The following is a 14,914-nucleotide window of genomic DNA, read 5'->3' on the forward strand; positions in this document are numbered from 1 at the left end:
ACTCTGAGTGGAGCTAGCCCAGTTTTACTATTCACCCAACTGTAGGAAGATAGCCCAATTCAGCAGTAGTGTTGGGGGACTAATGGCACAGTAGATAGAGTGCTGGCCATGGAATCAGGAAAGCTCATTTTCTTGAGTTCAAATTTGGCCTCAGAGTAAATCTGGGCAAATCACTTTACCCTATTTGCTTCAGTTCCTCATCTGTGCAATAAGCTGAAGAAGGAAATGACAAACTACTCCAGTATCTTTGCCAATTAAAAAAAAAAAAAAAAAAAAAAAAAACCCACAACAAAACAAAGTCACGAAGAGTCAGACTTATTGAGCAAAAGCAGCAGTTATTTGTGATCACTGACACTAACTTTATGAGGATTCTGAGAAAAGAACATTGTGCTGTGCTAGAGTTTTGAATTGCCTTGTTCCTATATGTTCCCTGTATATGTGCCTCACTAATCCTGTACTTTAGGTTTGTATGCACTCCTCCCCAAAAATGTATCTTTGTGAAGAAAGTGGATCCCAGGCTTTAAGGGGAATGCTTTGTATCTATAGCTTTTCCTATGCTATTTGAGTATACAACCTTTTCTAAGAGCTAATTGACTTTACTAATTAGTGATTAAAAAAAGGAGATTGATGGAGGTTTATGAACTATACTGGTAGGAATAGTCCCCCATAAGGTTATCTATAAAATCTGCTTGCAGTCACCCTTATGGCTATCCAACCTGCCCATTTTAATGCAAATTGAGGGAGAGATTGAAAGGTGCCACATATGCATGATCTCATAGTATCATCCAAAAAAATTGTAAGTTTGGGATTCTTAAAGGTTAAGTAATTTGTCCATCGCTCTATAACAAGTAGGTTTTAGAAGGAAGATATGAACACAGGTTTTACTGAATATAAGCCCAACATATTACCTTTCTCTTTTTATAGATGAAGAGCTCAAGACAACAATTAAAAGGATTCTAGATATAGAATGGGACTTTTATTTGATAAATCTCCCTCATCCCCCAAAACAATTCTGCTTATCTCATGAACAAGGAAGATGGAAGGAGATCTATGCCATATGCAATCATTAAACATTATTTTTTTAAATAACATTTCAACTAAACTGTGAGCCAATTTAGGGGGTCTGTCTGCCTCATATGGTAAAAGCATGTGGTAACTTAAAAATCATTTGAAGGGCCTCAGTGCTATGAGAATTAATGCCATATTAATGTTAAACATAATCAGCTCCAATGATTTTAAACCATGTAAGCTTCTTAAAAATTGCCTTCTGAAATTGGTTTTTAATAAGAAAAAGACAGTATGGGCAATTAGACATTAATGAGAACTATGTCAATCTGGAGGCCGATAAAGATCAGGAAAAAGAACACTAGGAAAAGCTAAATCTGTACATTTCAACAGGGAGCAGATGATCGGCAGCTCCAGGCTTAAAGAGAATATGGAAGCACTTAGGCAATGCAAAGAAACAGCCACCACCCAATGTCTTCTTTCAGGATGGCGGAGCTTTGCTCGCCACCTCCAAACAGATTGGTGACAGTGTCTCTGGGGCTTTGTCTGGCTCAGAATCCAAGTTTATCCATTAGTGCAGGATAAAGGGGTCCAAATAAGTGACATAAAGTCCAGGTCCCCAGGGGACATCGCTCATCCAGTCTCCCTGGCGACACTGAGGTCCTTTGGCTTCATCAGATGCTAATCACGTCCTGTGAATTGACGTCATGGGACTGTTTATGGAGCATCTTTGCCAGAGTACTCTGACTGCCACAGAAAATACTGTTCCAAATATGTTGGAATGCATCCTGCAGGATTAGTCAGAGAGTTTTCTATCTTGATCTGCTATTTTAAAGATACCTTTATACCTGATAAAGCTAAGTTGGAAGAATTTTTATTTGACCATGTCTATCTCAGGTTCATTGAAAACCAATAATATGATGAGTAAACACATTATTGACATTTTTTGTCAAAGGCAAACTTAGCATTTATGTTAGATCATAGAGATAGTCTATCTATCTCCAGAGTATAAAAAAGGTTGTCTTTCTCACTTTTCATCATTTCTTCGTCTAAAACCATCCCAACAACAATCCAGGGAATTCAACTGTTTTAATTATGATTCTCCTATCTACCTGATAGTTACCTGGGTCATGGAATTGGTAATTTTCTCCACCATTCTTAAAATGTTCAACATTTGAACTGTTCTAAATTGACAAATCATAGATTTATGCAAACATATAAACCTGGAATAAGAAAGGGCCTTGCAGCCTATTTAGTCTAACACTCGTTTTATAGACAAGAAAAGTGAAGCACAGAGAGGGTAGATGATTTGTCTAAGATCACACAGAAATAAAAATTACTACCTCATTTGATCCTCCCAATAACTCTCTACTGAATTCTATTACTATTACTTTTTAGCCCTCTACAACTATAGCAAAACTAGAATTTGGGTGAGGCAGATTGGCCAAATAAAATTTTGTCCCAGGTGCCCAAATCTAGAGGGCACCCCTGGAGGTCCTGAAGCATTTTAGCTTATGGTAGCAAATATGAACAGACCACTGTGGCCATTATCTTTTTGTTTCCTAAACCATTTGTATAATACTGATATAATTTCCCACTATCTGACCCTCATGTCTATTCTGAATACCCATAAAACTCTTCACTACTAAAATGAATGGAGCAAATTAAAAAACATTTAATTTTTAAAATTACATAAAAACTTTGCAGAAAAAGTTTTTGAAACAAAAAATGCAGCAGTCACATCTCTATTGCTTGTAATGTCCCTAAAATTTTAACTAACTCAAAATTTACTGTCCATTCATTTTAGCAGAATTTTGCAAGTGAATTGAACAGTGAAAAAATAGCACCTAGGAATAGAAATCACTGCTATTATAGTATGACATCGCTTCTAGTAAAGTCAAATATTATAACTAAAGCTAGTTTTCCTGAGAAACTCCCTAGAAAAATGTTAAAAGGGTGCCAGATAAGCAGTGGTCATTAATTTAAAGGCAAAATAAAGTAAGCTTCTTCATGCAGCCCAGTACTATACATGAACATGGCTAGAAGCCTATGGTCTGTCTGATCAGCTATATGCCAAGGAATCTGAAGTAGGAGAAATCTCCAATAAATATGGCAAGATACTAGCCTCATGTCTTTGGAGCAATCATAGAGTAGAGGACATAGGGAGATCGATGAACAAGGAAATAGAAGCATCTCTGTCTATGTAAAACTTTGGGATCCTAAAAAGTCAGTTCAGTCACTGATAGTGGTCAGAGATGCATCTGAATATAAAGCCAGCTCATGGTAGGTCACTGTCAGTCAGTCAATATTTATTATGTCTACAATGTGTTCAGATACTGCTGGACATTGGAGTTAAGATGTAGTTAAGAAAAAAGGAAAAATCATGTCCTCAACGAGTTCACAATCTAATAGGAGAGTGAAGAAAAAAATAAAATACATACAAACTGGCTCTATACAGACAAATAGGGAATTATTAAAAGAGAGAAGAAAGTAGAATTAAGAGCAATTAGGAAAGGCTTCCTGTAGAAGAATTTTATTTGGAGCTTGAAGGAAGCCAGTAGGTAGAGATGAGTATGGTCAGAGTATGGGACCATGGGGAACTGTCATATAACTGAAAGTTGGAGTGTCTTGTTCTAGAAACAGCAAAGAAACCAATGTTACTGATTGAAATGTATGTGGAAGAGGATAAAGTATAAGACTAGAAAGGAGTAGGGCATTAGTTATGAAGGGCTTTGAACAATAAACAGATTTTGGTTTTGATCCTGAACACAATAGAGAACCACTAGAGCTTTTTGAAAGTGTGTGTGTATGTGTGTGCGTGTATGCGCGTGCGCGTGTGCGCACATGTGCACAAATGTATATTGGGGAGAAAATGACATGATTTTACCTCTTTTTTTGGAAAATCACTTTGGTGGTTCAATGGAAGTTGGATTATAGTGAGAAGAGACTTTAAACAGACAGATTCAGCAGCATGCTGTTGCATTTAATCAAACAAAAGCTAATGAAGACTTGCATCAGAGAAGAAAAGGAGACATTAAAGAGATATTGCAAAGATAAAATGAGTTTTTGAAACAGATTGGATATGGGGGTGAGAGATATTATTGTAGAGTAGTAGAAATTAATACTAGGTTATAAATCTGAAGTTCTGGGAAGATAGTGTTGCTTTCAACAATAATAGGAAGTTATGTGGGGGTGGGAGGGAGGATTTAGAGATGATGGATTCTGTTTTGGACAGTTGGGTTTACGATCTCTACTCAATATCCAGCTTGAAATGTCTGAAAGTTAGAGATGTGTGACTGGAGGTCAGTGGAGAGGTTAGGTAAATCCATGGGAGTGGATCAAATCACCAGCTATAGAGAAAGAAGAAAAGAAGGTCAAGGGCAGACCCCTGCAAGATGCCTATATAACCATAAGAGGATATGATCTAGATGAGGATCCAGAAAAGGAGAATGAGAAAGAATAGCCAAATAGGAAGGAGAAACACCAAAGAATAATGGTCTGAAACCTGGAAAGAAGAGGATCTCAAGGAGAAGGGGTTAATCAATAGTATCAAATGCTATAAAGAGATCAAAGAAAAAATGAGAATTACAAAAAACCCAATAAATTTGGGAACTAAGTTCATTGGTAACTTTGGAGAGAACACTTTAATGGAATGATGTAAAAACTGGATTAAATAGGAAGTGAGTGATAGAAAAGAAAATGAAACTTATTTAGATGACCTTTGTGCAAAATTGCCCACTGTTGCAAGAAGATACAAGCAGAAGCATCCAGGAAGCTCTATGCCTAGGGGACCTCTAGGAGGCTTGATATTAATATTTGGTAACCATACCAGGAGGTTAGGGATAAAGGCTTATGGAGGAAAAAGCAGAGGTACATGGATTCATTTCCTCTAGGAAGCTTGAAGCCAGTGGACCTTCAAGAACCAGTTAAAAACCTGGGCTACATAGCAGAAGGCAAAATCTCCTGAGTGATTGAGAATGAAGAAGCAAGAAATAGTGCTGAGGCCTGTATCTATACTGAGCTACCAAGAGAAAGAAGCAGAAGAAAATCAGGGAGAAAATGTAACACAATGGGGAAAAAGCATTATGGATTTTTTTTTCCTGTGTCAGCAGGTGAATCAATTGATGACAAATTTGGATTTAGAGCCCAGATCTTTTTCCCAGATCACCATGGAACTGAGGCCACCAATCCCAGAAGTAACCTCCCTTCTTCTCCCACCCTCTACTTTTATAAAGAAGAACATTACCTGCAGAACAGAACTTCTTGGTCAAACTGTGAGTTCTCTGGCTGTGTTCCCTCCTTCAGCTGGCTGACATTGAAATAGGACAGAGTATGGTTGATGAAGCCATGAAGGGTTCCATTGTGACTATAGGAGTATTGGTACACGAGGCGGGGAATGAAGTCGGAGGTTACAGCAATGACAAAGGCCTAAGAGACAAAACCAATTTTCCTTGAATGTGATCTAAGATACAGACAAAGGTATGTGATTTGGGGTAACACCTGATGGCTTTGCTTCAGCAAATACCCATTTTTAGGAACTCCATCTTGGGATATTACTTTCTCTGATAATATAGAATCATAATGTGACATGGCAATTCAATTAGCCAGTAAGTCACTCAGATCTCTGAGATCACATGGCCAGTTCCACTACCAGACCCAGCAAAGAACATTGGTAATGTGAACTGAACCAACTTTGAAAAGCCAGTTAAGGAACACTGATCTCTGAGTCAAATAACATGGTTTCAAATTTCAGTTCTAACCCATCATTGATCACGTGACTTTAAATATGTCACTTAACTCTTTAGATGGACCTCAATCTCCTTCTTTATAAAATGAAAAAATATAATTGTTCTAGATAAATCAGAATTATTTTTACAATTAATGTAATAATTAATGGGGAAGTTATTTGTAAAATGCAAAATGAAGAGCATTATCAGTCCAGTGTTAGAATTTAATAAAGATGTTAAGCTATTTAGATTGGGGATTGAGGAGAAACATGTAGGAAGATCTCTATTGTTTTTTAGCACTCATATCTTTAAGAGGGAGCTTGGTATGTGAAATCAGGAAGATCTGAATTAAAATCTTGTGTTTAGTATGTGATCAAGGCCTCTCCCAACTCCTCTAAAACATGGTTTCTTCATCTGTAAAATAAAGGGATTGGACCAGATTCCTTAAAAAATGTCCTCTCTAGCTCTAAATCTTTGATGTTATGGTCCTGATTTCATGAAATATGGGATTAGGCCCAAAATAACATGTTGTGTGCAGGATGTTTTGCTCTATAAAAGTACAGTCAATATTAGAATCAACATATGAGCCATAGGGATTTATAATGCCTTTCAGTGTAGTATATAGTAAGTACATAGATGTATTCATTTTCTCATGAGTGACCTGGGAGAATTAACACTAACCATGCTACCATTCTTAAATTTCTTTTAAATCTATTTATTTCATCATTATTTAGATTTCTTCTCAGAATATTTTATTCTGATTATTTATTATTTATTTATGAGAATATTATCTCATGACAGATGTCATTCCTCCCATTTTATTTGGGAGAAAGGTAGAAAGAGAGTAGGGTTTGGGTATATACTAGACTAAAACAGGGACTGCATCCTGCATTGGTGTTAGCACAGTATCTCAAATAAGTACAATTGCTACTTGATAAATGTTGAATGAATGAATGAATATATATGAAAATGAATCTAAGAATATCTTCTAGGAAAACAAGTATTTTATTGCCTTCTTTCTTGACAATGACAATGGAATTTTTGTTGATAGAATTTAGAAAGCAGGTAAGTGGTGACATAGGAAATAGAACATTAGATCTGAAGTCAGGAAGAGTAGAATTCAAACCTAATAGATACTTCCTATTTATGTAGCAAGTCATTTTCTTTTTGATACCTCAGTTTCTTCCTCTGTAAAATGGGGATAATAACAGTATCTATTTCCCAGGATCATTGTGAGGCTTTAATAAGATATTTGTAATATCTTATTAGATATCTTATTAGATATTACAAACCTGAACAAAACTTATTACAAACCAAAACAAAACTTATTACCTGAAAGTGCTACATGTATAAATGCTAATTGTTATTATACACCCTACAAAGTCTACACATACCCCCAAAGTAGATTCCCATTCATTTTCTGTTATTTTATTCCAATGGCCTAACATAGATGCTTCCTAAATTCAACATATTAGCAGCAAAACTCAGAAAAGAATTCATTAATTTTGATCTTCCCATCCATTAAGACATTTTCTGTGCTTATATGAGCAAAAAGAACAGAAGCTCCTCCAAAAACTGTTGTGGTTGGGAGAGGAAATGAGAAATCTTCTAGTTTTGTTCACTGAACTAAAGTTAAAAAGTAGAAAGGAGTTTTTCAACCATAAAATAATAATGGCTGGCATTGAGATGGTTCTTTTAGATTTACAAGTACATGTGTTTATTCACTTGATAGTCTCAACAACTCCATCATGTAGGCACATGTATTATTCCTATTTCATACAAAGACCTGGAAATATTGGTCTAGGACATTGTTTTACAACCTCACACTGTCTCTCCTTGTGTGACTTATGAATCTAAATGAAGCCATCTTTAGAGTTATATAGGAAGGAAATATGAGCTGTTTCTACTGATGGAAAGACCTAGACTCATCTGAAAAGCACTTGAAAGGAGGTCAGAGATACCATCTATTTATATACTTACATTGATAATAACAGAGAACTTTCCAATCCCCGAAAGTATGTCAAACCAAATTCCTGCAAGAAAGAAAAGCCAGATGTTGGGTTACTCTCATCACTGGGTTTCTTGATACAGCTATAGAATAATAGAATGGGAATGAAATTGGTATTGTTCAAGATGATAATTTATAGATACTTAAATGAGAATTGACAAACAATATTTATTAACTATTCTTGTACAAGAAATTGTGCTAGGTGAAAGGAAGATACAAAGACAGATAAGACTCTAATCTTCTACTCATTAGAGGTGAGGAGAGGTTTGGAAAGAGAAAAAAGAAGAAGGATAAATATACAGATAATTATGTTACATGTGAGAGTGAGGTGCAAGGAAGAGAACTAGGAAAAGTGCTTAAAAAATTTGAAGGAGAGGTCACCATCAGCTGGAACTGGGATGGTTACAGAAGGCTTAGTGGGCCATAGGATCTTATATTTAGATCTGGACAGGAACTTAAAATTGCTTCTAAGTGCTCTAGACAACTCTTTAAGATTATAAATTGCACACAAATTGCTGCATTTTTTTAGTGGTTGTTTCCTCACTTGGGAGTTCCCTATAACAATGAAATCACAGCTCCCATCTCTATCCCTATCCTGATGCTATAAGAAGCATAGATTTTTGTCATGTGAGAAAGTATTACTACTCAAGAGCTTGACCTGTTAACCACCTAGAGGAACTGGAACTGCACAGTGCCTGAATCATAATTCTCATAATTATCTAATCCAGTCTCCTCCTTTTGGAGATAAGGAATTAAAGCAAAGAAATTAAGTGACTTGTTCAGAGCCTTACAGGTACTAAACAACTGAGATGTAATTTGGATCCAGTTCTTTTTAGTTCCAGTTTCAATTCTCTATCTACCACACCATACTGTCTCTCAGGAGATGATACATAAGGGAATCCTTAAAAGAACTTCATCATACAGATAGGTATCGGGGGTTGTCCATTCTGGAGAGGAGAGATGTCAGAAAGAAAGTTACAGAGACAAGATCATCATGCATATAAGGATTGAGAGTATTCTGGCTTGAATGAATTACTGATTATATGATGAAAAGTAATGACAAATGAGGATGGATAGTTATGAGCCAGAATAAGCACCAGGAATTTTTATTCTGTCTTGTAAGAATTTGAGATGTATTAACCTATTGCAAAAGAAGGAAGGTAAGAGTATGGGAAGAATACTCAGAAGCTCCTAAGAATGGGGGAGATAAATGGTGGACTAAGAGATCTTAAAGCCACTCCTGCCGGAAAAAGAGGAGAATGAAGGGAATAACCTTTGGAAAATTTTGCAAAACTTGACAATTCAAGGCCTAAGATTTACAAGAAGGCTAGAGAATATAGCTTTGACCTAGAGATGGCAGGAGCTATACCAATATGCCAGTGGTGGGGGAAAGGAGGGACATCATAACCCACAGCTTGGTTACATACCTATATCTTTGGTTCTCACAGCATCAGGACGTCTCAGCTCTGTAACAAACTTCTTTGCATCAAGCCTGACTTCAATAACATTATTGAGGAGGGCAAACACTGGAGCCAGAGGAAAGGAGGCCACAAATAGAGTGACAAATCCAAACTGGATAACTGGGAAGAAAAAAAGTAATAAACACCATCACAGTTTTAAAGCAGAAAAGAAACAGCAATGATAATTTTGTGCAAATATTCTCTGGGTATATGCATCAAACCAATTGTTGCCTATCTATTCCTTCTTCTTTTAATAATAAAAACTGATGTGTATAGATAATTAGATGAGTGAATGATAAAGTACTGGACTTGAAGTTGGGATGATCTGATTCCAAATTCAGTCTCAGACATATACTAGTTAAGTAAGTCACCTAGAGACAATTTTCACATTTCTAAAACAAGTTGATTGATAAGATCACCTACCTCCTAGGATTGTTGTGAGGATCAAATAAGGTAATATTTGTAAAGCATCCTGCAAATCTTAAAATATCATGTAAATGCTAGCTACTATCACATAGCATTTTATGGTTACAATGTATTATGTAATATTGCCTTATTTGATTCCTAGAACAAACTTAGAAAGTAATAAGTACAAATATGTTTTCCCCAGCATTCATTACAAAAACAATTTAAGGCTCAGAAAGTTAAATGACTAGCCTAAAGTCCCAATTCTTTTTCTTTGATTCCAATGTCTGCACTCTCTCCACTACACACAGTAAGACTTCCTATTTCCCTGCTATGCTTCCTTCCTGACCAAGAAGCCACCAAAGTCAAATGACTTCAGGTCAGAGAATGGAACTTTCACTTAAATTCAATTCAGGAAACACTTAGCTTGCACCAGGGTCCAAGCTAAACCATGAGGACCCAAAGATGAACAGTGACATGGTCCCTTTCCTCAAGACACTTGCTGCCTACCAAGTGAGATACAGAGGAAAGTGGAATCGGGGAAATTTGAGATCCAGACAAAATGCATTTGGAAGATCTGAGGGAACAAGGAATTAATTGCAGGAAGAGCCTGTTAATATGCTATAAGGAGATGCATTCAAAGGAACTTCCCCATGAAAGTTTCTGACTTAAAGGAGGATGATGGATTCCTATTCGTCTTCCCAAATTATGTAAAATATTTAAGATTTGTGTAACACAAATACTGTGGGTGTTACATGCTGAGGGAATGCAGAACAATGCATAGCTTGAAGGTGGGGGTGAGAATCAGAGGATTCCCAGTTCTAATGAAGTTTTAATGCTTTTTTTTTTTTTTTTTTGGACATTTCAGGCTATTTCCTAGGATCCTAAGAGACCTTAGAAATCAATCAATCAATCAACAGGCATTTATTAGTGGAGTACCACATGCCAAAGGCTGAGGTATACAGATAAAAATAAAAAAAAAAAAATTCCGTCCACAAGAGGCTAACATTCTATCATGGAGGTGATATTTATACATATAAAGTTTATCTTAGTTCAAAGTCTCATTTCACAGATGAACAAATTGAAGCTTAGAAAAGGTAAATGGTAGGAGTCAAAATTTTAATTTGGCTCCCAAGCTTGTAGACAGCTGGGTGGTGCCAGGAGGATCTGAGGTCAGATTCAATCTCTGGCACTTACTAGCAAGGTGACCCTAGGAAACTCACTTAACCCTGTTTGCATCAGTTCTTCATCTGTAAAATGGGCTGGAGGAGGTAATGGCAAACCACTCCTGTATCTTTGTCAAGAAAATCCCAAATGGGGCTTAAAGTTAGAGTTAAACATGACTAAAAACAAAACAAAACAAAAAACAAAAAACAAAAAAAAAAGCAAAAACTTAAGCCTTTCATGACACAGTCCCAGCCTACTACCAAAATAAGAGTGACTCCCTTTCCCTGAGGCTGAACGATGACTACAGACACACAGGCACACATGTACACAAGCATTTCAAATGTTTCTGGAGCGCCTTACAAATACCCCTGTGCATTGGCCAGGGGTGTCAAGGCACAAAGAGAATGTGTTGAGACATGACAGAAAGGATATATAAATAGGGTGCTGGATATAAAATGGGGGAGGAGAAGCCTAGCTTTCCTTGTTGACATAACTTATGAAATCAAACAAGACACCATTAGGAGTGGGGACAAACAATAAACTAAATTCCTTTCCATAAGGAGTTGGGTATGGTGATATTGTTGTCTAATCATTTCAGTCAGTCTTTGTGACTCCATCTTGGGATTTTCTTGGTGAAAATATTAGAGCAGTTTGTCTTTTTTTTTTTTTTTTTAAACTCTAGCTCATTTTATAGATGAGGAAACTGGGGCAAACAGATTAAGAGATTTGCCCAAAGTCACACAGCTAGTAAGTTTCTGAGGTTAGGTTTAAACTCCTGGAAATAAGTCTTCCTGATTCAAGGCCATTGTTTTATCCACGGGCCACCTAGCTGCTCCTGGTAGAATGAAAGGAACATAGGGGAAAGATCTAGGGAAACTGAAAATAGAGGGGAAAAAATCAAACACCATAGGTGGCTATATGAAATAAATACACAGACTGGAAAATGAGATGCAATGGGAAGAGGAAGACTAGTCACAATGACATGATGATTCTCTGCTTTTAATAACTTCTTACAGATGTGATTGCCAAACCAAAGGAATTTGGCGTAGTAGAAAGAGTACTGGCCTTAGAATAAGGAGGCATGGATTTGAATCCTGGCTCTGACATTTGCCATCTGTGTGACCATATAGATGAGTCATTTAATTTCTTCAAACCTCAGTTTCCTCATCTGCAAAATATAAATAATACTACTTTTGCTATATATTCTATAGGCTTTTTGAGCAAAAAGCACTCTCTAAATTCTTAAAGCATTACCTAGAATTATTACCACCAATGCCTATCTTTATACAACAACAATATGGTTTTAAATGCCATGGCAGAGTCCTAATGCTGAGCTCTTCTCTGTGGGAGGAAGGATTCTCTTCCATTTGTGACCTCCCTTAACAGAGATGTACATATTTTCAAATCCTCCATCTGGCAAAGTGTTAGGGAAAGGAAACCAAAAGAACTATTTCTTTAAAACTGAAAATATACACTGACAACAACTGGCATAGAAAATACTGAAAGAGGTCTAGACTTTCCATGAAAACATATAGATTTGAATCCTACCCCACTTAATAGCTGGGTACTTATAGACTAGTCACTTAATCTAAGTCTTTACTTTTTTTTCCTGAAAGATGGTGAAACTCTTATTGAAACTACTCCTTGCCATGGGACTATTTTGAGAAAAGTGCTTTGCAAATCTTAAACTGACATGTAATTTTATTTTTGAGTGGATATGGGACCCAGTGGGAAACTTGCTAAAGAAGTTCATTCTTCCAATGCAAATGAACAATTATCTTACAATTCAGAATCTTAAAGAACAACTTGGGGAGGTTGAGAGGTTAAGGGACTTGCCCAAGATTATATAGTCAGGATATGACAAGATCCAAGTCTTTGTGACTTCCAATGTCAGCTCTCAAGGACTCTACCTTCCTTCCCTCCATATTATTATCATAGAGGCTAACAAACAGACTTCAGTCTTTCTCTGAATAGTTAAAAAAGACATATAGAAGGCATAGTCTTATGTTACATGGTATGTGAAGAGATGGTCTAGGCTTGAGATTTTTCTAGCATAGGGCCTTACCAGAGGATGTTTAATTTAAAGAGGCCTTTGAAACCATGATATGGATTTACCAACTTGACAAAGAAGGTCTATCTAGATTATAGTAACTAGTATAGCTTCCAAAAAAGCTATACTGAATGACTTCAAAGGCTGCTTCTGGTACTAATAAAAGAGCAGCTATTGATGCAGGGGATGGTGCAGAGGGCTTAGAACGAGGAAGACCTGAACTGAAATTTAGTCTCAGATACTTACTAGCTGAGTAACCCTGGGCAAGCCACTTAATCCTGTTTGCCTTAGTTTCCTCATCTGAAAAATGAGATGGAGAAAGAAAAGGCAAATTATTCCCAATATATTTGCCAAGAAAATCCCAAATGGGGTCATGAAGAATCAGAAATAATTGGAAAATGACTCAGTGGCTTCCAAAAGGGCCAGATGGTCAAAGGGCTAGATAATTAAGTTCGAAGGAGCCTTCTATCCTAATATTCTATGATTCCTAAATTCCTTGAGAAGTTCCTTGAGGAACCCCTGTTAGGGCTCTGAGAGAAATTAAATACACCACAAATTGCTATCCCTCTTCCTCTCTTCCATCCTGCCCAGCCCCAGTCTTAAAAACTCTAAAGATGAGGGAATATAAGGGTAGGACAAAAGTCACTATCATAGTCACATATTTTATTCATATGAAGAAAATTGAAAGACAAAACCTAAAACAAGTAATTCTTCTTAATTACAGACATGAACCAAACACATTTGTGATGGCATTCTTCAACCATTCAGTGACTTTTGTCTTCTGTGTCTGTAGAACACATGTTCCCCCAAATCATAATGTGCTTCATCACGAAGGCTCTCATCAGTTGGGCAAAAGAGGCAGGTCTTGGAATTCTCCTGCTGTTCAAGGGGCCCCCAACCCTGGATCTATAAGGGCTCAGTGAAATGCAACAGTCAAATTCCCCTTTATTTCATAACTCCATGCTATAAAACTGTACTTATATACTGACTACCTTAACACCTCCAAAGAGTTGTGACTTTGTTGGTATGAATTATCTCCTGTCTGTTTTAAGACAGTTCTCAGGGAAGCAGCATTGTATTATAGATGAAATATCATACCTTAAGTATTCAAATTTAACCTTACACATAGGCTAGCTCTACAGCCCTGGGCAAATCCAGCCTCACACTTGACTTATCTCAGCCTCAGTTTCATCATCTGCAAAATGGGAGTAATAATAGCACTCATCACCCAGGGTTGTTTCAGTGACCAAGAGAGAGAGTCTCTGTGAAACACTTTGCAAATTTTTAAGTGCTGAGTATTATTATTATGAGTGGCTATAGCTGAAAAATTTACCACCCTGAAGCCAGTTTGCTGATGAGTCTTTTCAGACTTAACTAGTCTGATCTTTGGATGACAGACATACAGTATTATCACCAGTTGTACTTTCCTACTTGTTAGGATCTATTAGAGATCATTTTCTAATAATGTAACCTTTAGAAACTCAGGGTGATTAATAGCCCATTTTGATAAACACACTGACAAAAATTATGTTGCCTTTCACATCCACCACTCAACAAATGTCATCTTGATAGGCAGGTTATGTTAGGTCTTCAGGCCTATCCCAGGGAGAGCATGTAACTCTGGATCACCTATGGAAGCAGAAATGTCTTTGAGAATGTGTATAGGGTGGTGTGGATTATATGTCTTCTCACTGAAGGATGAGCCTGGCTAATTTTAGAGAGACTCATCAGAAGGTCAGTCATGAGGTTCAAACTTACTTTTGCCACTGAAATTCATAAAAAGGTGCACAAAGGTATGGAGAGTTTGTGATCCTCTTGGTAGATGGAGAGTTCATAGATAAAATTAACAGATCCTCAAAGTATTGAAATTCTTTTCAGATATGCAGGTGATACCTGCATATAGTCTCAGCTCATGATCTTATCAGCCCTTACCAGCTGTTCTTAACAGCCCTTGAGATACATTTGTTCTGAGACTGTACTTCTTTGTTGGGCTCTTTAGTAATCAATATTACACAGGTACAAGTACTATGCATTTATTCTTTGTATAGCAAAGGCTCAAAATCTGGCCTGCTCTGCACTGTTTCTCTCTGTT

At 36.8% G+C, this 14,914-nt stretch overlaps 1 protein-coding gene and 1 long non-coding RNA gene across 3 annotated transcripts in view; one reads left to right on the top strand and one right to left on the bottom strand.

Annotated features, from left to right (window-relative positions):
- LOC141543564 (uncharacterized) overlaps nt 1-9,373 on the top strand; it is a 36,989-nt gene extending 27,616 nt beyond the window's left edge. The window contains exons 3-4 of the long non-coding RNA XR_012482471.1: nt 5,118-5,484; nt 9,189-9,373. This is a non-coding gene — a long non-coding RNA (uncharacterized LOC141543564). The remainder of the gene's footprint in view (nt 1-5,117; nt 5,485-9,188) is intronic.
- Nucleotides 1-14,914, bottom strand: part of ANO2 (anoctamin 2) — a 531,090-nt gene that overhangs the window by 23,931 nt on the left and 492,245 nt on the right. For both annotated transcript variants that reach the window (XM_074269016.1, XM_074269017.1), the window contains 3 exons: nt 9,168-9,320; nt 7,713-7,765; nt 5,252-5,433 (listed from right to left, as the gene is read on the bottom strand). In XM_074269016.1, the coding sequence (XP_074125117.1) occupies nt 5,252-5,433; nt 7,713-7,765; nt 9,168-9,320 (388 nt within the window). The remainder of the gene's footprint in view (nt 1-5,251; nt 5,434-7,712; nt 7,766-9,167; nt 9,321-14,914) is intronic.

The sequence above is a fragment of the Sminthopsis crassicaudata genome, chromosome 5 (assembly GCF_048593235.1).
Source record: "Sminthopsis crassicaudata isolate SCR6 chromosome 5, ASM4859323v1, whole genome shotgun sequence".
Lineage (NCBI taxonomy): Eukaryota > Metazoa > Chordata > Mammalia > Dasyuromorphia > Dasyuridae > Sminthopsis > Sminthopsis crassicaudata.